This window comes from Sinohyriopsis cumingii, chromosome 9, assembly GCF_028554795.1.
Source record: "Sinohyriopsis cumingii isolate HCF-2022 chromosome 9, ASM2855479v2, whole genome shotgun sequence".
NCBI classification, from domain to species: domain Eukaryota; kingdom Metazoa; phylum Mollusca; class Bivalvia; order Unionida; family Unionidae; genus Sinohyriopsis; species Sinohyriopsis cumingii.
In genome coordinates, this window is record NC_142969.1 from 56,156,215 (window position 1) to 56,178,261 (window position 22,047).

Genomic DNA, 22,047 nt, shown 5'->3' on the forward strand with positions numbered 1-22,047 from the left:
ATATGCCAGGCGTATAGTGAATGAGCTGGCTGCAGAGGCCATCGTAGAAGAGGGAAGGATGAAAGAGGAGGAGAGAAGAAACAAAGAAGAGGAGGAGAGAAGAAACAAATAAGAGGAAGAAAAGGAGGGAGGAAATTTCAGAATCCCAGAGACAGAAGATTGGGGTTCTGAAGCCACTTATCCCGCCTCTGCTCTCCCCCAAAAAAGAGTGAAAAGAGACTGGGGAAGAAGATGTGTGTGTGGTGCCAGGCCTGGAAGGTGCCATCATTAACCAGGTGTCACTGGAGTTAAAAAACAAACAGCCCTTTTCAGGGCTACCCAAACCTCTAGAAAAGAAATAGTAATCCATTTGCCAATGTGTGTATGTAGAGTAGTGTGAATATAAACACTGACTCTTTTTTCCTACTGTGAGTGTATGAGTTTATATGTTTGAGTGTGTGTTTGTGTGTGTGTGTGTGTGTGTGTGTGTGTGTGTGTGTGTGTGTGTAAGCGCTCAGGTACGTTTGTGTGGATAGTAGATTATTGGGTTATGTAAGAGCTTAAGTTGGTTCGTGTGAGATCAGGGTTTCATTTTAATGCTTTGCGTGTGTGGATAGTAGATTCGGGGTTTGTTTAATGCTGTTTCACGTATGTGGATAGTAGATCATATGAAATGAGAAAAGTAGGGGATGTTTTCCTTCACGTCCGCGCGTTTTAAGTGATAATCGAGGTAATATCAATTTTGTTTTAGGGGATATTTTCCTTCACGTATGCGCTTTAATTATAAGAACCCACAAGGTTTGATGTTCGAACCATTCTACGGAATAATTAAAACGAAGATGTTGGTTGCAAGTGAGTTGTTCAACAACTTGGTACATATATACAATTGGATAATGGATGGTATCTATGTAGTGGAGAGACTAGAAAAAGAATGGAAGATAGCAGAGTATCTGGACTACGCTAAATGCCTAAACGTAGCAAAAGAAGTGATAGCAGAAATGATAGAAGAATAGGAAAAGAGATTGAGAAGTATGATAAATCACACCTATGTCAGAGTGGGAAGCCTAAAGGAAGCACTTGACAATGCAAGCAAAATCAGGTGCTTTCTTGAAAATATGTCACATGGAACAGAGTGCTCTTTTGTGGAGAGAGGTCAGGACAGACTGAAGAAAGGAGAGGAGTTGATGAGAAAAGTGATGGAGGTAGAGGTAAAGAAGATTAAAGAGAGATTGAATAAAGAAAGAAAAGATCAGGAAAACAAAAAGAAACAGGCAGATTTTGAGATGCTCAATCAGAATTGGATCAAAGTCCAGGAAAAATTTAGAGCCTTGGGCCATTCAGTCTGGATGCCAGAGGAGAAAAAGAAGAAGAAGGGAATAATGGAAAAAGTGAGGACTTGGTGGAAGAAGTGGAGGAGTTAGAAGAAGAAGAAGAAGAAACCCAAAGGCCCTTTTCAGGGCCACTCATAGGTCTCGAAAAGAGATTGACTTTCAATTGCCTACCCTTTTTTTATTTAATATGTGTGTGTGTGTGTGTTGTGTGTGTGTGTTCTATCACTCTCCCCTGTTCCCTTTCCATAGACCCCTCAGGTCGGGACCTTATTAAAATAGGGTCCCGACCCTGTTCCATTTTGTCGCTCAACAGACCCACAATCTATTCCCATGTTAAATTTACATTGTCCTCAGATTGTCCCATGATTTTTCTCCATGTTAAATTTCCATTGTCTCCAGATTGTCCCAAGGGGTCCTGTAATGGTAATTCCCATTGTCTCCAGGGTATATCCATTCATACTATCAGGACAATAGTTGAAGTATCTAATATACTGATGAAGCCGATCGATATTTGAAGTAATGTACTGATGAATCAAATCAATAGTTGAAATATGTAATATACTGATGATTCAAGTCAATAGTTGATGTATGTGATATACTGATGATTCAGGATAATAGTTGAAATATGTAATATACTGATGAATCAGGACAACAGTTGAAATATGTAATATACTGATGAATCAGGACAACAGTTGAAAGATGCAATATTCTGATGAATCAGTTCAATATTTGAAGTATGCGATATACTGATGAATCAGGACAATAGTTGAAATATGTAATATACTGACGAATCAGGACAACAGTTGAAATATGTAATATTCTCATGAAAAAGTTCAATAGTTGAAGTATGTGATATACTGATGAATCAGGTCAATAGTTGATTAATATAATCAGTGATTTAATAGGCAGAAAAAATGGAATCTCATGAAAACCATGTCAGATTATTTTATGAAATTTTTAATAATATTTCATTTTTAGAATGCACTACTACTGCGGTTTGAGTAGGTTATATTTTCTCACATTTCAAGCATTCAATCTGAAGTTTAAGTGTCCACCTTGACTAAATTTCGGTTTCATAATAAAATTAGTAAATGCTTGACTTTTAGGTATATGGATAATGTTCACAAGGAAATAACAGAAATTAATTTACTACTCATTCTACAGGTTAAGGGACTCCATACGGAACATCCTTAACATCTCAAGACTTGGTAACCAGTACATGCAGGAATACAAGCCATGGGTGTTAATTAAAGGGACTGAAGAAGACAGGTATGTAGGAATACAAACCATGAGTGCTGACTAAAGGGAGTTAAACATACGGGTATGTAGGAATACAAGCCATGGGTGTTAATTAAAGGGACCGAAGAAGACAGGTATGTAGAAATACAAACCATGAGTGCTGACTAAAGGGAGTTAAACATACGGGTATGTAGGAATACAAGCCATGGGTGCTAATTGAAGGGAGTGAATAATACATGTATGTATGAATATAAGCCATGGATGATGATTAAAGGGGGTGAAGAAAACATATATGCAGGAATACAAGCTGTGGGTGCTGATTAAGGGGGTAAATAAAATGGGTATATAAAAATAGCAACAATGGGTGCTGATTAAAGGGCATAAAGAATACAGGTAAGCAAGAATATAAGCCATGGTGCTGATTAAAGGGAGTGAAGAATACAGATATGTAGGAATATAAAATGCGTGCTGACTGAAGGGAGTGGAGACAGATTTTTAGGAATGCAAATCATTGGTGATGATTAAAGCCAATCAAGAGGACAGGTATGTCGGATACAAGTCATGGGTGCTGATTAAATTGAGTGAGGAGGACAGGTATTTAGGATGCAAGTTATAGGTTCTGATTAAAGGGAGTGAGGAGGACAGGTATGTAGGTTTAAATATCGTTAAATGTTTCGGTGAATGCTGTAATGTTTTACATTTGTCCATCGATGGCAATCCGTCCATCCCCATGCCATCTTCAGCTTCCTAGATTTAAACAAACTGGCTATTTTATATCAAGTTGTCTGCACGGTAACTTGAGGTTTGTGGTATTACCAGCCTACCAATTTACTGCATTATATTTCCTTGTGGTACATACCGCGGTACTTTCTGACTGTACCATTACTTCAGTAGTTTCTTTCAGTTAGGAATGTACAGAAATTTCTGAGTGATGATGTTACGAAATTAATACTCTCAGCGGCAAGTTTTTGTTTTACATGACAAAATAACTCGTATTAATTTTTCACAAAGCAGTAGTGTTTAACACAAATTAATTTTAAATATTACAAATATGATTATATTGATAATCCTTTGATCACCTGTTTGACATGTGCAATGTATGCCAGTGTGGTGGCCAAATCGGATCTTGTTAAAGATTATATGTTCAAATCCAAATTGTAAAAAATAGGTGTCAGTTGTTATTCATTTTCTAGCATATGGTAATGTGTTAAGGATATGTACTCCTTTGTGAGACTCCAAATCATCCTAAGATTTTCAAGGGAGAAGTTGCATTCTGTTTGAATTGTACATAATTTATCAATTTCACTAAATATTTTCTCTTTTATTGATTCAGGGTGTTTTAAGTATAGTGTCCCTCACTGATACATATCTTGCCAGGGTGTTGGCATCTCACTCAACGTTTCACTGCCTATTATATCAAAAGTATTGTTTCGATGTGAGCAATTCCAATTTGTATCAACAAGATCTCTAATGTCATCACAGTGTATTTTACTGGGTGTCACCTATACTGCTAACTTAATCAAGTCACTGTAGTTACAGGCTTTAGATTACACCTTGTACAACAATTATCATACACGTAGTAAATTCATCTACTATAAGGTACTGAGCATTCAATTGGGCAGGGCTGCGATTTTCTTTTGAGCTGGGATATACTATTTTCTTCAATATTTTTTTCTTCCAATGATAGTATGAATGTTATATTGTGTTATTTTGATATATATGAGAGCAAGATATTTTTCCAGCTATTGACAGGTGGAATTTTCTCTAAAATAATATCAGGACCCTGTCCCAGAACATTAAATTGTTGGTCCCTAATATAATTATGTTATACCATGGTAGGTATCAAAGAATGTTCATAAATACCATGGTACAAGATTTTCATGGTACCCAGCTCTAATGGTAACCATGTGAAAGATATGATCTTTGGATCCTTCGCACTGGTTTCCAGTATTATCAATAGCGTTATTAATGCTGGGGTCCAAAGGTTAGGTCACTGACTGAAAGAATAAAACTAATTGGTTTCTCCATAATAAACTGAGTTCTTCACTTTCTGAAGTTATGGCTTGCACTTTGGTTAAGGACCCTATTAATTTCAGAATCAAAAAGTTAATGGTTCGGTTCACTGTCAATGAAATAAGAATTCTCATTTTTGCACAATAGCTTTACTTTTAGACAACATACCTTGAGCCAAGTTAATGGAGAGCTGGCACTTAAGGTATTGAAGAGGCTTGTTTATTATGGGTTCAAAAGATCAATGGTCATGGAAGTCCTAACTTGTACAAAAATTGGTTTTGCAGAATAACGTTTGTTGTAAAGTATCTTTATTGATCAAACTTTTTGGATATCTTGCACTTATAGTAATAAAGAAACTTAAAATGTCTGGAGTTTAAAAGTCCGAGGTCATGGGCAATGTTGCTCAAATAAGTAAATAATGGTCATTGAGACCAGCTCGTCAGTAATTTCCCAAATTAACCATACCCTACTAATAGTTGAATATACTACCATTACAAATTGATTGGGCATGTACTTTGCTATTAAAGGTTCCATTGCAAAATTGTGTTTGAACGTCTTGCAGAAATTATTTTTTTCCTTTGTTTCCATCACACTCAGCTGTCCTACGTGTCTGATGACGCTAGTTGTGCAGCCCATGGTCACTATGCATTTGGCTCATGAGTCCAAAGCTGGATGCACACAGGATGTTACAGAATGAGTATGGTAGGTCTGTAGACATGATGGTCTGGGTTGCTGCAATGTGCCGTTTTTCTCTCAAGGCTGTGAGTCGTTGGCTGTGGTCATCCTACACCAGTTCGCGACGAGTGTGTACCAGGTAGACAGGTCCTTGGCTGAGACCTCAAGCTCGCTGGGTTTGATTCCACACCATTTCCGCTTACACTTAAAGTTGTCTTGGTACCTTTTCCTGGGGCATCCTCGTTTCTGTTTTCCTTGCTTGAGCTCACCGTAGAAAAACTGTTTTTGTAGTATGGTCTCCTCTATCCGAATGACATGGCCAGACCATCAAAGCTAGTCTTTCAGCAGCAATGCCTCAATGGTACTAACACTGGCCCTGTTGATGACTTCTATGTTGTACAACTTGTCTTACCATCAGACGTGCATGATTGACAATAGTGAGCACACGCAGAATAGATTGAGCTGCTTCATATGCCTGCAGTATACGGTCTGGGTTTCACAGGCTTAGAGCAAGGATGTAAGGAATACAGCGTTATATATTTTGAGTTTGGTGGGAATCCAAAATGTCTTTTTGCCGCAGGATTCTGACATGAAGTCTTCCTAGGGCTTGGCTTGCTTTCCAGATCCAGCTGTATTTTCCTTGTCCAGCAAACCATCTGACGATATTGTGCGTCCAAGGTACGTAAAGCTCTCCACGTTCTTCAGCTGTCTCTCCTCAATCTGGATGGTGGGTTGTGTTGGGTTTGTGTAAGGAGCTGGATGAAAGAATACCTCTTTTTTTATCTAGGTTTATTGTCCGATCCGACAGCCTCGATGCCTCATAGAACTTATTCAAAGTGGTCTGTAGGTGGCTTTCCTTGTGTGCCATAAGTGCTCAATCATCTACAAACAGCTTCGAGAGGCAATGTTTCCATTGTCTTTGTTCTTGCAATGAGCTGATAGCAATCAAACAGGGATCCATCAAGGCAATACTTGATGTAGATTCCAATGCCTAGGTCCTTCACGGCATGGAGTAGGACTTGGTTGAAGAAAAGGTTGAACAGCATATGAACAAGCATACAGCCCTGCTTCACTCTGGTGAAGACTCCAAAGTGCCCTCCGTTCTCGCTATTGGCCAAGACCTCTCCTGTCATGTCGTCATTGAACAGCTGGATAAAGGTGGTGAACTTTCTAGGTCAGCCATTTTTCCAAGGAGAAACTACAGGGCTTCTCTATTTACAGAGCTGACAGCCTTGCTGAGGTCCATAAACACTGTATGTGCTGTTCCATGCATTTCTCCTCTATTTGCCTCCCACTGAAGATCACGTTGACTGTGCTGCGGCCTGGAAGGAATCAACACTGTGGTTCAGGTAGCAGTTTCACTGAAATGATTACAACAGGTCTGTTCAGGATGGTGTGACAAGAATCTTTCCTGCAATGGAGAGCAGAGAGATTCCTTTATAGCTGTAGCAGTAAGCTCTAGCACATTTATTATTGTACAGTGAGATGATAGTGACATCTCGTAGATCAGCAGGCATATCATCCTTGTACCAGATGCTGATGAGGATGTAATGGAAAGCTGCAAATGCTTCTGTGCCAGCAGCCTTGAATATCTCTGCAGGATTCAATCTTTAAGTGGTGCTATGCCACAGTTCATCTGTTCAATGGCCTTCCACACTTCCTCCTCAGATGGGGGCAACTCCAACTCTTCACAAACTGGTCTTTGATGGATTTGTTACACTGTTGCTCTATTGACAGTAGATCAGTGATTGAGAAGCTAACTAAAATGTTCCTTTCATCTTTCTTTAATCCCTTCGATGTTTTTGAATGTTATTATGCCATCTCCTGAGAGTAGATGGTGTGGATCCTAATCTGGAAGGACCATGAATAGCTTTAATGGCACTATAGAACATTTTGGAGTTTTTCATATCAGTATATTGTTGGATTTCTTCATGGCTCACTTTGCTGTTTCGATCACCATCTCTTTGAACTGGGTCCATAGCCTCCAGTACTGTATCATTCACATTTTAAAAAAAAAAAAAAAAAAAAAAAAAAAAAAAGAGACCAGTGAAATTAGCTTGCTAAAGCAAAATTAATAAAACAATATGCAGAAGGTAATGGTTATTGGTATCTAAATTTCAATTAGATATTGGTTTGATTTAGTCCTTTATCATGTTCTCAAAAACTGACAAATCGGATTTAGTTCTAAATAGGATCCATTGTACATTTATTGAAAAGATGACACTGCAACAATCATTGACTCTATTTGCAGGTGTAAAGCAGGCACTGTGTGCAGCTTATGTGCCAACATTGGATGCCTTCTCTCAGTGCTGCTTCAACCATACATGCCAGATGTTAGCAGAACCATACAGGAGCAGCTGAATGCACCACAGGAATGTTATTTCATCTATAAGGACTTTGTCTGCCATTTACCTTCAGGGCACAAGATGGGAAAGGTAAGAGCTATTGTTGTATACAATATATGTTCACTGATAAGTTCAGTCCAACTACAAAGACCCAGATCTGCCATCGCATAATGCACCGGCAGACCTGGGTCTGTGCAGTGTTTTGTAAATATTAATTAAAAGCCATATTTTGAAGCTGGCTTTCCTGGTGTACCTCTTTTCATCCTCATGGAAAGAGTGAACACAAAAGCTAACTTAGCCAGAAACCTACAAATATAAAAATCAGACTTACATTCCCCAAGTTAGGATATAAATCTAGACATAAAACATGTACAAATTCTGAAATTAGACATGAATTCCGTTTTGTGCTCAGTTTCATGACTATATGGCATGTACAAAGAAGAATGGTTTGAAGTTGGAAATATCATCAGAACAATCATTTGATCCAGTTGACATGAACATTATGCTATAGATCTTGACATTGTATAATAAAAGTCATTCATGCCCCATGACCCACACTTGACAGTGGTGTGATCCATTTGCAATATTCTGCATTCACCAATTACATTATTTGAGTCCATTGATTTCTTAAATATTATTCTTTTACAGCCTTTTCCACTCTTCCAAAAGATTGAACCTGCAGTAATAGAGGAATTGAAAAAGAAATTTTCAGGGCCACCAGGCCCTGCACCTTCAAAAGATGAAGCTAATAAGGTAAGACATGTAGAGCTTGTGTTATATGTGATCCCAATAAAATATGAAATTAATATAGATGGACATTCACCAAAATTAAGTTTTTCACAGATTAATTTTTCTTAAGCAAAGATTATTGTCTGGTGATATTTTGAGCCAAATGATTATACACTCAAATATTTCCATAAAAATAAAAGTTGCACGTTTGGGGAAATCTGTCAACGGTGTGCTGCACGAATCTTTTTAGTCAAGTTCGTACCCATATTCCACACAGTCTGCAACATTTTAATATATAGTAGAAATGAACCCAAAGATAGTCTGTTTGCATTTTGAATCAGTTCACTTGTGTTACCTCAGTTAAATCATCTAACATAATGTACTTAAGTCAAAGAATATTTTGTCATCTCTTACACTCTAGCACTCTGCCAATATCATAGGTATGATTATTGCCTCTCTTCTATGGTATCCTCAGTAAGGGTTTAAAGGTCATATATGCACGAATTTCAATTATAGTAATATTTCATGTAATTATTTTGGCATAATTGCTTTTAAACTGCCTTTACTGTGTACCATGTAGGTTGAAATGGAACAGCTGTCAAATTTTATGTGATAAAATGTCTACACTGGAATATATTATATTAATTTTTGATAGTTTTATAGTGCAATAATTCATTTTTACATTAAAATTTTTGTATTCCTACAGTAGTAATTGTAGCATGATATGAAATGTAAAAGAAACTATACTACAATTAAGCTAGATATTCAACTGAAATACCAGTACATTGACTGGTATGGACAATTTAAATACAGTATACAGACTGGTATGGAAAATTGAAATACCAGAACATAGACTGGTTTTGGAAAATTGAAATACCAGTACATAGACTGGTATGCACAAATTGAAATACCAGCATATAGATTGGTATGGAAAATTTAAATACTGATACATAAACCGGTATGCAACATTGAAATACCAGTACAGAAACTAATATGGAAAATTTAAAGCAGGTCCTGTATATACATGTAGATACCTTGTTTAATTTTGGATGTTGAATGTAAAATTATTACTTTGTAAACTTATTGTAATATTGACAATATTTGCATTATTAATATTGATGATTTATTAGGCAACTTGCACAATCAGTTCAGTAACACTGATGTTTTTCATTGCCCAATAGTTTCAAAAAAGCTTCATACAGCCTATTAAAATAAACAAACAATTGGGACTCTTTTCTTTGTTTATGGTTTAACTATTTCCATTTGCCTCAAGTAGTGGCTGTCATATTAAATCTATTCCAGTATAATTCTGTTACCCAGTATTTTCAACGGGCCACGAGTGGCCGAGTGGTCTAAACTGCCCACCGTTCCGGATCACTGCCATCTCACCTCTATCTGCGCGGGTTCGAATCCAAGGCTCTGCTAGCGTGGATACGTGGGAAAGCCTGCCAGTAGCTTCTAGTGGGTCGGTGGTTCTTCCCTGGGTTTTCCATGGTTCTTCCTCCATCATTTATACTGGCCGCCATGTATAGCCCATCTTGTGCTGAAAAATGGCGTTAAACCCTATAACAACAACAATAACAACCCAGTATTTTGAATTAGTCTACATCAACACTGATGAGTCTCAACTGTATATTCTCAACTACAAGTCAATGTACAACTGCAAGTAAAATAGACCCTGATCTGTCATTGCATAATGTGCTGGCAGATCAGGGTTATGATGTTTGTTTTGCTGACTACTCCTAAAAGACTATAAGTGCATTATGCAGTGGCAGATCTGGGTCTGTGCAGTTTACAGTTTGATTCGTTGTTGTTGTTGTTGTTGTTGTATGGAAAGGGCATTCTCATTCTGTCCAACAATTCCACTGTGTTGAATTATTTTAGACACCAAGGGTAAACCAAGTCTTCAGACATTTTCATTATTGCTTGGGATTGTATAAGATGGTGTCTTGAGTGACAAATCCACCTGCAAGTTCATCATATTCCTGACCGACTAAATGTATTACCAGACTCACCATCCCAGAAGAATCAACTAATTCAAAACAGTGAGTTGCCTCAACCCTTGATTTTCACTCACATATGTGGCCACCGGGATTAATCTATGGTGAATCTATTTGTTGGAACCTTTCTCCCACAAATCCCGGACTCGAAGACATGGGCGGTCGATGGACTTTCCAAAAATTTAGAATGGTTTAGATGCGAATGCTTACCCACCAACATATCTGATTCTGAAGGCGATACACAAACCAAACGATTCAGAGTGTCATTTCGTCATGATTCTTCCACTCAAGTGAGAAAACAATTGTGGATGAATGACATATCTCTAGCAGCAGAAATATCCAAGAAAATAGTGACATTTTGTCGTCTGGTCATGCAGACACAATGCTAGGCTTTCCATCCCAATACGGATTTGTTTAATCTGCATGTTAGGATAATATTAAAAAAGTCCTCAATAACATATATTTTTCAAGTGATGGAAAGAATAGCTTAAGTGAGATGGCCCTACAATTTGAAAGTGTACAAAGAAAAGTGGAGAATTTACTAACTTCGCCACGTTTTTGCCTCCGAGATCTTGCATGCCAAAAGGCTCAGCTAGACCTGAGTGGATATTTTTACCACAAGACAACAGGTTATTTTCTCGGGTCATTCAGCAGTTTCTTGAAGATTCGTTTCATGACTTCCGCTTGATTTGTTTTGGTGCAGTAACGTTTCTTGAAGCTATTCCCCAGCATGTGGTGCCGATTCTCCATCTTGGTTATCTTTTCAGAACCTGCCTCACATACCTTAGGAAAGCAGAGGTGGTCTCTCTATCGTAAGGAGATGTAAATCACTCACCTCTTGCCTGTCTCCTAAAGTTATTATGATCACATAATATGCATGAAGAAGAAGCCAATTTTAAATAAAATATGTTTCGTCACCAATACTTACCCAATCGTAAAACACACACATCCTTCCAGCCTCCTTACAGTTACATAGATAATGTGCACTCTACTCCAGTAGTAATTGACGTATTTAAGGGATTTGGAACCTATTCAAATATCAAGGGGGATCACTCTAACTGATGTTTTTGTGCGCAGATAACCTATAGCTTGTTTTAAGCAGGAGGGCTGGGTGCGCAATGTAGGTAGTTCTGCATGCGCATTACGGTCGTGGTAGTATTATAAAAGAAATTTATTTTGCTACTAAGAAAACGGTCTCTCACCAATGTTAAATATCACTTAACACAGATGGAAGATACATGTGTCTCACTGCTATTGCTGATGGGAAGATGCATAGAGATACCTGAGTGTATTATATTGTTTCAATTTGCTATAATTTACAAGTGTTGTATATTATTTTGTGTTTAGAAATCCCAGGGGAAGACTACAGAGACTGTTGGCCCAGCTAGTACTGCAAGTCCTGAGGAGATTGAAAAACTCACAGCAGAAGTCACGGAACATTTGAATTATACATAGTTGTAGGCAAGTTCATGAAAACTAAGCACTTGGATTTGTATTTCATTGTTCAGTGATTTGGAATTAGATTTGCATTGAGTTCTTGGTTAGGATTTGAATTTATGTCATTTTTCTGAGACTGCTACTCTTAGACTCACTTAAATTGACATTTATATTTGTCTGTTTGTGTTTTAAAGAAAATGCAAATTCTAAAAAAATGCATACCATATAAATTTACTGTATTTTTGTTGTGCAGTCTGATCGTACTACTTTTGGCAGTTTGCATGGTCCATATTCTACAGTAGTGCATTCCCAGTTTGTATATGTGTATTTCATTTGATCAAACCTTTGATAACAACACTTTGCCTTTTATCTGTTCGACGTGCGTTTTCGATTATAAATGGTGAACAAGCCTTGTGCCCTAAAATTTCAAACGTTTCCTAGGTCTATCAAAGCCTCTTAAAGACTGATTTAAAACAATCTATGCATAGTAAATTATACTAAAAGAGTATTCATTGTAGTGGACACTTAAACACTCAACTTTGTAGGGACATGTACATTTCATTTAAAACTCACTTAAGTCTGTTGTTTCTTGTTAAGTTGATATTGACCTATACAGCATTTCCACAAATAAAAATTGACATAAAGACTTGCAAATTTTAAATGTTGTTAAATTGCTGTATAGAGAAATGTATACAACCTTGTAGCATTGCTATCAATATGGTAACTATGCACAGAAGGATATTATACATTTGTTGACTTTTGAAGAGATCAGTATTATTTTATAGACTTAAGGTGAGGTTGATAATGGGTTTAGACCCATAAAAGCACATATTGACCTCCTCAACAGTTTATAATTGTTATCATATAATAAAGAAGGGTTTCCACAGAAAACAAATTAGACTGAAGAGGACCCCCTTCTAAGAAAAGTCCATTTTCCACAGAATTTTTCCAGTATAATATTTTCGAGATGTATGTCATGCAAACCATCCTGGAACAAAAGATAAAGAAACTTAGTTAATTAGTTAAAAAAAACGAATTATCTAGTTCACGCAATGTTTGAAATTTTTATGACATTGATATCAAATTCTAAAGTTAAGGCATGCCAGCACCACCATTCCTTATTAACATAGTTTAACCCTTGTATGAGAAAGACTTTGAGTAATATTGCAAAATAGAGTTTAGTTTTGTTTACTGCAGACAAAGCAACAATATAGTTTTACATGATACACAAATATTACAGTACCATATGATTGATGATGTCATTTTTTAGCTATCTGAACCAGAATTATCTCTTTAACCTGTGGAAAGAAAATGTAATTACCACTTTAATCCATGAGAATCAAATGTAGGAGTTGCTTTTTGTAAAAAAAAATTCCAGTTGGTGCTATCAACATAAATTATTTCTAGGATTTGACTGTGTTCCTTTACTTTCAAAAAAATTCAAAATCTACTAAATGAACTTTGGCATCTATTCTTAATATAGTTATCGCTACCTTTGTCACTCTGTTCATGTTTTCAGACGGTTTCCATTGTTTCAAAACATAATCTTTTTTATTGACAACTTGTCTGACAAGTTACTTTAATTTAGCATTTGCCACTGTTGTTTATGTACTTAGGGTCTAGCAAAAATGTAAATTACAAACACTTTATGGAACAAGTTTCTGCTACCAAGATTCGGAATAGTGTTATGTTGGTAGTCATGCGATCATTATTTAACTATTAGGAAGACTGACATTGTATTACTAATATATTATTAATCTTGACTACCTCTCGTGAAGTCTTTGGAATTTGTTCTGAGGTCAGTTTTCAATTATTGTTTAAAGCAATATGTGCAGTCATATAAAAAAAAATACATAAAGGATCTAAAAATGGTTTTGTGCAACCTTGAAATGCCCTTGAAATGGAAAAGTTGCTTTGAAAACTCCTTCAGTATTTTGAAAAACTTCAAATTTTTCACAAACCTAGTTGAATTGATCTGAGGGTTTGTGAAGTGTTGGAAACTGAATAAAATATATCACTTTTTATAGTTACAATTATAAAATTTCCAAACATAAAAGATTAAATTGTATAAATCTGCGTGGCACAAATGAATGAGACATTCCATGACTAGCTAATAGATGTAGTAGCATAACATCCCTTTCCCTTGAGGTGAGCTAATTAATTTTGTTTTTTCCCCGTCATCTTTTGAACCTATTCTTGCAGTAATAATGAAAATACCAAGTGGAAAAAGTTCAAAATCCATATTAAAAAATACTCCTTGAAAACATTTGGCAGCCCTTGAAAAGAGATTGAAAAGTGTTGGGAAAAAACCGCTTATGATTGTATAATCATATGCAGCACAAAACATATAAATTCGTGTTGGCACACCAACAAAGTTACTCTGGTTTTTATCATCCATACCCTTTCACAAGTTCTGCGATATTGTTAGGTAGGCCTTTCATACATATAACTGTGGTTGCGTGTATATGTATATATTTATATCTATCTATCTATCTATATACACACACACACACACACACACACACACATATATATATATATATATATATATATATATATATATATATATATATATATATATATATATATATATATAATTGAAACTCTGGCCAATGATAACCAAACAATTCTAGATATAGTATGGCGTACTTTGTAAATATTGTCCACGTTCCTGGTAATAGGGCAACAGGGGAGGAAATCTGCTTGGGTCATGTCATGGAAAGTATACCTGCCTTTCCTCTAACCATTTATATTTACATACAGTTGCAGGGCAAGCAAGAGTGGGTACTGGTGCATGAACACAACAAAAGTGCATGGTATATCTTACCTCCCCCATCTCAGGACCGGCACTGTGTCACTTCTTTTAAAACTTGTTTAATACTCACTACTAAACATAAACATTAGCTGCAGCCTATGAAAATGTGAATTCATAAGTGTGCCCAACATATGTCAGGTGGGTCATTTGCCATTTTAGATACATAGTACATGGGCACAAGATGGAAACTATTGAGATATATGTACATGAAAATTTAATTTATGTGTGTGACCACTGTTTGCACCAGGGAACATTTCTTTAACCCAGGGTCTTAGCCATAACCTATAGCATAACATATTGTACATATGTAGGACTCGAAAAGATGAATGATATTAAAGGCCCAAAAACAGAGTTCAGCATGCACTTATTTCTTATTTTCTTCCATTCAATGAAAATACTTGCATTTATAGTGATTAATGATTATCTTAAGGCGCTGAAACATCACTATATCTACTTTTAGCTTGATTATAGTTGTTCAAAATGCATACTTTGTAATACTTGCATACAGTTTATTCTTCCATGTAAGTCGAGTCAAAATGCAAACAGTTAAGATGATGATCTGCAGTAGTACCATGCATCAGCAAATTATGGTCTATGTTGTTTGTTCTACTGACTAATCGTAACAAACTGCATAGACCCAAATCTGCTTGTGCATTATGCTGTGGCAGATCTGGGTTTGTGCAGTTTGCTGTTGGACTTATCTTATAAGTGAGTACATAAGGTATGTATTACAACAATTGTAAGAACAATGTTTCAAGGGACAAGAAAAACCATGCCTCATACAGTGATAAGCTGAACAAACACAATTCAGAAATGAAATATAGGTCTCCGTAAAATAGTTTCATTGTGATGGTGCTCTAATAATACATTTTTATGCTCAAACTGATTGGTCAATGGTTGGAATATAGCGCGTCAGATTTCATAATTTCTTTGCTGTGTTGTGCATGAGGATATTTTAATGTCCTTTGGACTGATCTCTTTAAGGGCAATAAGATGAGGGAGTTGAAGAAAAGCTAAGCAGATCAATCCGTTATTGATGTTGAAGGTGCTAAGCTTGTGGAGTTAAAGAAAAAACTGACCCTGATACAGGGGTCAAACCCAAAGTATAGTACCGGAGAAAAGGAAGAAAATACATATTTTAGTCCTGTTGTCAATTTACGATTTACTATTTTTGAACCAACAGGCATAGCGGTAAAAAGGAACCGTTATATCATGTTTCATAATGTAATTTGATTAATTTTAATGTGAAATTTGATTAGTCAAAATTGTTATGACAAACAAAATCAGGATCATAGTAGTAGGTTTGATTTATTCGATGTTTTATACATTTAAACCCCAAGTTAGGGAGCCTTTGGTAACTTGTAGTGCTTGCAAGCCAAAATAAAGTATGGGCTATGAGATCATCTATCCACATTTTCTTTTGCATCATTTCGTCTCCTTACATGAATATAATATGAACACTTATCGAAAGGATGGTAAACATAAGTTCATTGAAAACTTTCTCAGAGGAAGAATTATTGAAATTTTACAGACATTTTATCACATGGTAGTACTATCTATGCCAGCTTGTAAGTCGAGTTTAAATGGCAAACAACACAGGCCTGAAGTGCCGTCATATAAGGTATCAGCAGATAAGAATTTGTGTTGTTTGTTCTACTAATTACTCCTAATAAACTGAACAGACCCAGATAGGTTGGCCCATTATACAAGAGCAGATCTGGGTGCAGTGTGCAGTTGGACTCAACTTATAAGCAAGTAAATACAGTAACCTTTCTTTTCAGATTATTTAATTTAAATATGCACATGAAATTTCACTTTCTTTAGTAATCTTTACTGAACTGATGTAAAGTGTTGCACAGTAAAGATGTACCATATTTATCAGTTTGCCCTTTTTTGCTATAATCATGTATGCTTGGCAGTTGTTGTAGTCATTCTATTATGCAGTATAGCTGAATAAAACATGTTTGTGTCAGCATTTTAATTGGAATTTATTAATATTAGTTTTTAATGCCTCTTTTTAAATTGCTGAAATAAAAAGTGTTGTTTAACCAAAACTCTTGAATTGTTCAGTGAGATTTTTGCCAAATGAGGGTCTGAGGCTTTCACAATTGTATTGGCTGATGATGTGACATAATGAACAGATGACTTTGTGTTTTGCTTAAACAATGATTGTTGCATTGGCTGATTGAGTCATGCTGAGTCAATTGAATCATGCCTCCTGTGTATGATTAGCAAAAAGAACTCTAAGTATATCCTTATACTCTTACAATAGACATTTGGCTTAAATAATCATAGAGAGTATACCTAGTTAAGTTTGAGAACAAGAAATGGCACAGTAGATTTGCTTGTACAAACTTTGACTAAAGTATATTGGTAACATTGATACATAACATAGTGGTCAGATCCTCGTATTGCGGGTATCTCAGATATTAACAAAATAAATTAGAAATGATCATAAGACAGGTATGACTCCACTGCAGGTTAAATAAAATATCTTAGAAACTGTGGTTTTATTTGTATTATTTTTTTTAAAAATGGCTATTACATGATTATAATCTAATTAGATCATTTACACTTGCATACAAGACTTCAATAGTTTACTTCATGTGCATGTTTGGCCAATTGTGCTATCAAACTTTTTTCCCGAAATTTGTAGGCAAAAAATTTGAAAATGTATTTAAAAAAGTACAAGATTTGGATATTCAAGGACATAGGGATGTACAGATATATAGCACCAATAGAACATTCCCTTTCTGCTATTTAGGTCGAGGCATATACAAAATCTCTAAACTTCAATGGGTTGTAATCACATATCAAACCTGGGACCAAAGAGATGCAGTGCAGGTGTCCTTGTGCTTTGCTATATAGACCCAATGTACCATGATTGGGCACAAGTAAACAAGCATTACCCTTGTTTATGGATGAATGGTGGACTATTTTAATGTGGGTAAGAGAAGAAAAACAAAACTGAAAAGAGATTTGACAATGAAGGAATGTTAAAACATTTCAAAACACTTTATTACTTAATAAATAGGAAAATATAGACTTATAGGAGCCCCGAGTGGCCGAGTGGCCTGAAAAGTTCTCCGTTACGGTTCACTGACATCTCACCTCTGTCTGCGTGGGTTCGAGTCTAGGATTCGGCCAATGTGGATATGTGAGAAAGCTTGCCATTAGCTTCTCGTGGGTCGGTGGTTCTTCCCGAGGTTTTCCCGGGTTTTTCATCCACCAATAATACTGTCCGCCATGAACAGCCTATCTGGTGGTGAGAAATGGCATTAAAACCCCACAACAACAACAACATAATTCTAAATTAAACTTAAAACCGACTTAAAAGAATGAAAAATGTTAATTTTGATTTTGACCAAAACAATTTATACAATATTACTATATGTGTAAATGTTGTTCCCAGATATGCAAGGAATTCATCTTTTGCTTGCTTTGGCATACAGTTAATGTCATTATAACTGTTTATATGCAATACACAATGTTCTGTGAAACACTTGTTTACATTTAGTTATCTTTCAGTAAACATCTAGATTGCAATAAATAATAATTTTAGGTTTAAAGCATTTCTTGGAGGTTAATCAAAAACAGTGTCCAGTGTGACCCATAAATATACAGTGCACTGTATTTATGCGGTAAAAATGCTTATACTGTATTTTTTAAAATTATATTTCATGTTCATGAACATTACTATTGCAAGTTAGTGGATTTTTATTGCAGGATACTGATTTATGTATAACGTTGTACATAGGGTAGGGCAAATAAAATTAAACTAGATGAATGACTACCAGTTTACTCACGTAAATATGACACTTTTTCTCCTGCATCCCTTAACTTTCTCATGACTCAGATGAATTTATAGTCAAAGTATAAAGTGCACAACTCTTCTCAAAATGGTGCAATTGCAAGAGTAGTTACATTCAATATATTTTACTTAACATTACATTCAGCTTTAGCTGAAAGTGGCAGTAACAAAAAAAAATTGGCAGAGTAGAGTGATCTGTGATGACCATATTATTTAAAAAGTTTCATGGCAATCCATCAAAAACTGCAGGACTAGTTGTGTTTACAAGTGCCTAATTTACGTTGTGATTACTATACACCGCTGGTATAACGGTATAACAGAAAATGATATTGATTTCACACTTCAGATTCATATTTTGACAGATCGTTATATTGACCTTTGATAATGCTTAATCTGTCTGCATACACACTACTGTAAACTTATTTTTTTGTCATTCATGTTTGCATGCAGCACTACGATGACCTTTAAAATCATGGCTTATGGAAACTTTCACCCACTGCAGTTTTCTGCTTTATAAACTATTATATTCAACATAGATATTTAGAAAGATATTCCATCCTATTAATTTTTTTAATCTTAAATAAAAATTCATTCAATAATAAATGAATATTTGCAAAAATCAGGTAACATAACTATCGCAAAGTTGCATTGAAAGAACTGGAGGAATGAGAATGGTTCAAAATCAGTCGTATTAACTATACATTTGCTTTTTAATGAATGTAACGGGAGTTATTCTGAATCATTATTATGCTCATGTAATGCAATATAAAAGGGACTTTTTGTTCCTTGTTATTTGTTTGTGTTCTTTTTCCTTCATGCAACTGTTGCATTGAATGGAAGTGTTCATTTATATGGCTTTTTGTCTGACCTGTAAATATTAAGAGAAATAAATCGCATTTCTGCCAGCAACATTGTTATCAACATTGTTTAAGGTATCTTGTTAAAACTTTTGAATGTCAGATGTCTTTTGTATTAGTAACTTGCTGTATTCAAATAAAACTTTTGGGTAAAGTTTGTGCTCTGACTTGCCAGGAGCTTCTGTCTCTCCTTCATAAGAAGAATTCTGATAGCATCAACTTTCTACAAGGATTTTGAATGGTATGTGCCTTCCCCAGCAAAAACTTTGGGATATTACTGTATGTCAAATAATGACACTCAAAAGTAAGATATTGCATTGCATTAAACCCATATGTTTGAGATTCTTATTATTTTCCATATCTTAACTCATATATTCACTCTATTATGTTAATATTCACTCTATCATGTTAATGTTCACTCGTATGTTATCAAGGATCAGAGGTTGTGGACAACAGTATAAGATGTTCTAAAGTTGTGTGTATTTTCACCAAACCCTACTATTACAGTTTGATTTCCATTTTAAACTTTATGGACCTAAAATTTCTTGAACTAGGATCTTGTTTAATACATACCTGTTATGAGTGGGAGGTCACTTGGTCCGGATTTTATGAATGCGCCAACTGGAAAGTTATGTTTCGGTGCCTAACCCATACGGTAGTGAAATAAGTGAAATTCATATTTGAATTCCAGTATTCTACTGTTTATGACTGAGTGGTGAAAAATGCTATGTCAAAATTAAAGGGATAGTTAATAGTTAAAACTTGATGTGAGACTGCCATAATCCAAATCATGCTGAGCGATTTAATTTTATCAACCTTTTTGCCTGATATGTCAATCAGGTAAAGAATACTAGTTAATAGATTCTGTGTTGGGGTTACATTATTTGTTTATCGGCAAGTTTCAGTTGTATGGGGAGAAAAATAATGTAACCCTGTGACTGGGATTTCATTGTCTTGGTACAAACAAAGACATTAATAATTTGACTTGCCCAGTTTTGTCCAATAAAATTAAAATAACCCTATATTTTTGCAATATAGTTAGCAGATTCAGTGCATATTATTGTTTTTCAATACCATGCATTAATATGAATATGTTAATGGAGGAATTGGGGTGACCTTTGTAGCCTGTATGTCTGGAAATTGTTTTCTATTATCGATTATTCCACACAGCATCTCAGATTTTATCCCGCTTGTAGGTCAGTACATTTTGTGGTCAGCATCATTAAATGTAGCCAAAAATACATAATGTATTTCACATGAAGGATTGAAAATGAATTAGGTACTTTTAGATACATTTAATGATGCTGACCTGAAAATTTACTGAATTACATATAGGATAAAATTCGCCATGCTGTATGAAATGAACTGTAGTTTCTAGCATAATAATGAATAGCTTAACTTCATATGCGTGTGTGTATCTATCACACTTAAAATGTTTTGTATCATGTGTTATCAAAGTTGGAGAGACCTTACCTTTCTTTATGAATAATTTTTTTTTGTTGTATATCTTTGTTGTTGGTTGTTTTAATAAAGATAACTATCAGGCACAACAGAAGACAACAAGGGTTTCTTCTTTTTAAAAGTAGTTCCTAGCATATATACACCATGACTGAGATGACCAAGCGAAGAATAATATAATCTGGTTTGGACCGAGACAAGGAAATCCTAGTCATCGGGTTATACAAATAATATAACCCCATGACTGGAATTTCCTTGTCTTCGTATTAACACTGACATGGATTATTTTTCTCACCCAGATTTTTCCAAGTAAATTAAAATAACCCTGCACCCTTGCAATTTAGTTAGAAGAGTCAAAACACAGTATTCATCGGGTACTATTATTGCTTCTCTACATAAATATAATCAGGTTTTGTACTCTTTTATGAAAATCTAAATAATTATCTAAGTTGAATCCAGCTATATATGCCGCTCTTTGAAAAGAAAAAAAAAATACTTGAAAAAAGTTATCATTGTTATGTGTTGGAAGTATTGCACAATGAGCTTCTCACATGTTTTTGTTCATAATCTGCAGTAAGACGAATATGTCAATGTAGGAAATGTTGTGACCTGTCGACCCTAAGTACACAAGTTCTACGCATGAGAAAATAGAAACATAAATTCATTTTATGTTATTACTGTATTCTCACATTTATTAGATGGATGACATATGAAATTGACAATAAATAATTAATGTCTTTTTATATAGTCAAGTTTTAACTTTCATCAGTTCAAATTTGGAAAACGTTATATGGTAGGCAACGGTACGATTCTGTGCAGTACATTATGAATATGCCTACAGGGTACAGTTCTAACGAAATGTATAGTGACATCAGGAAATTTCTGGTTTGTGACTTTATTGGAAATTTACATTTGCACTCCTGGAAATATGGCAAATGTGGATATCACTAGTGTAATAATACGCTGCATGGAAATCTATATGGAAGAGCATGTGGACTGATGAATGAACCGCTCTGGTTAGTAAGCGCATGAGTTTTCATTTGCAATTGCATTATTATATTTAATTCAACTGGAGCATATTGCTGGTGGTCAACAAAGAAGAAACGAGTTTGACATAACACATTTCTGGTGCGTGCGTCTTTGCAGTATCACTTGAGAGAGTATGGTTTTGAGTGGCCAGTGATGTGTATTGCTTGTCTATGGAGCTCTATCAAATAACTCGACTTGTGTGTGTGTATATGTGTGTGTGTCAAAATGTTTTGTATGGTGTTATCATAATTGCAGAAACCATGAAGTGCTTTATGAGTGAATTTCTTTTTGTTATATATATGTTGTTGTTTTTGTTGGATTTAAAACAA

At 35.4% G+C, this 22,047-nt stretch overlaps 1 protein-coding gene across 2 annotated transcripts in view; it reads left to right on the top strand.

Moving 5' to 3' along the window:
• LOC149791866 (methionine--tRNA ligase, cytoplasmic-like) overlaps positions 1-22,047 on the top strand; it is a 114,582-nt gene that overhangs the window by 75,733 nt on the left and 16,802 nt on the right. Inside the window, exons 20-23 of one of the 2 annotated variants that reach the window (XM_089970367.1) lie at positions 2,475-2,579; positions 7,489-7,672; positions 8,231-8,335; positions 11,659-11,772. In XM_089970367.1, coding sequence (XP_089826493.1) covers positions 2,475-2,579; positions 7,489-7,672; positions 8,231-8,335; positions 11,659-11,766 — 502 coding nt within the window. In that variant the 3' untranslated portion in view covers positions 11,767-11,772. Of the gene's footprint in view, positions 1-2,474; positions 2,580-7,488; positions 7,673-8,230; positions 8,336-11,658; positions 21,429-22,047 lie in introns of those variants that run through there. The other variant, XM_089970366.1, reaches the window with a different exon arrangement.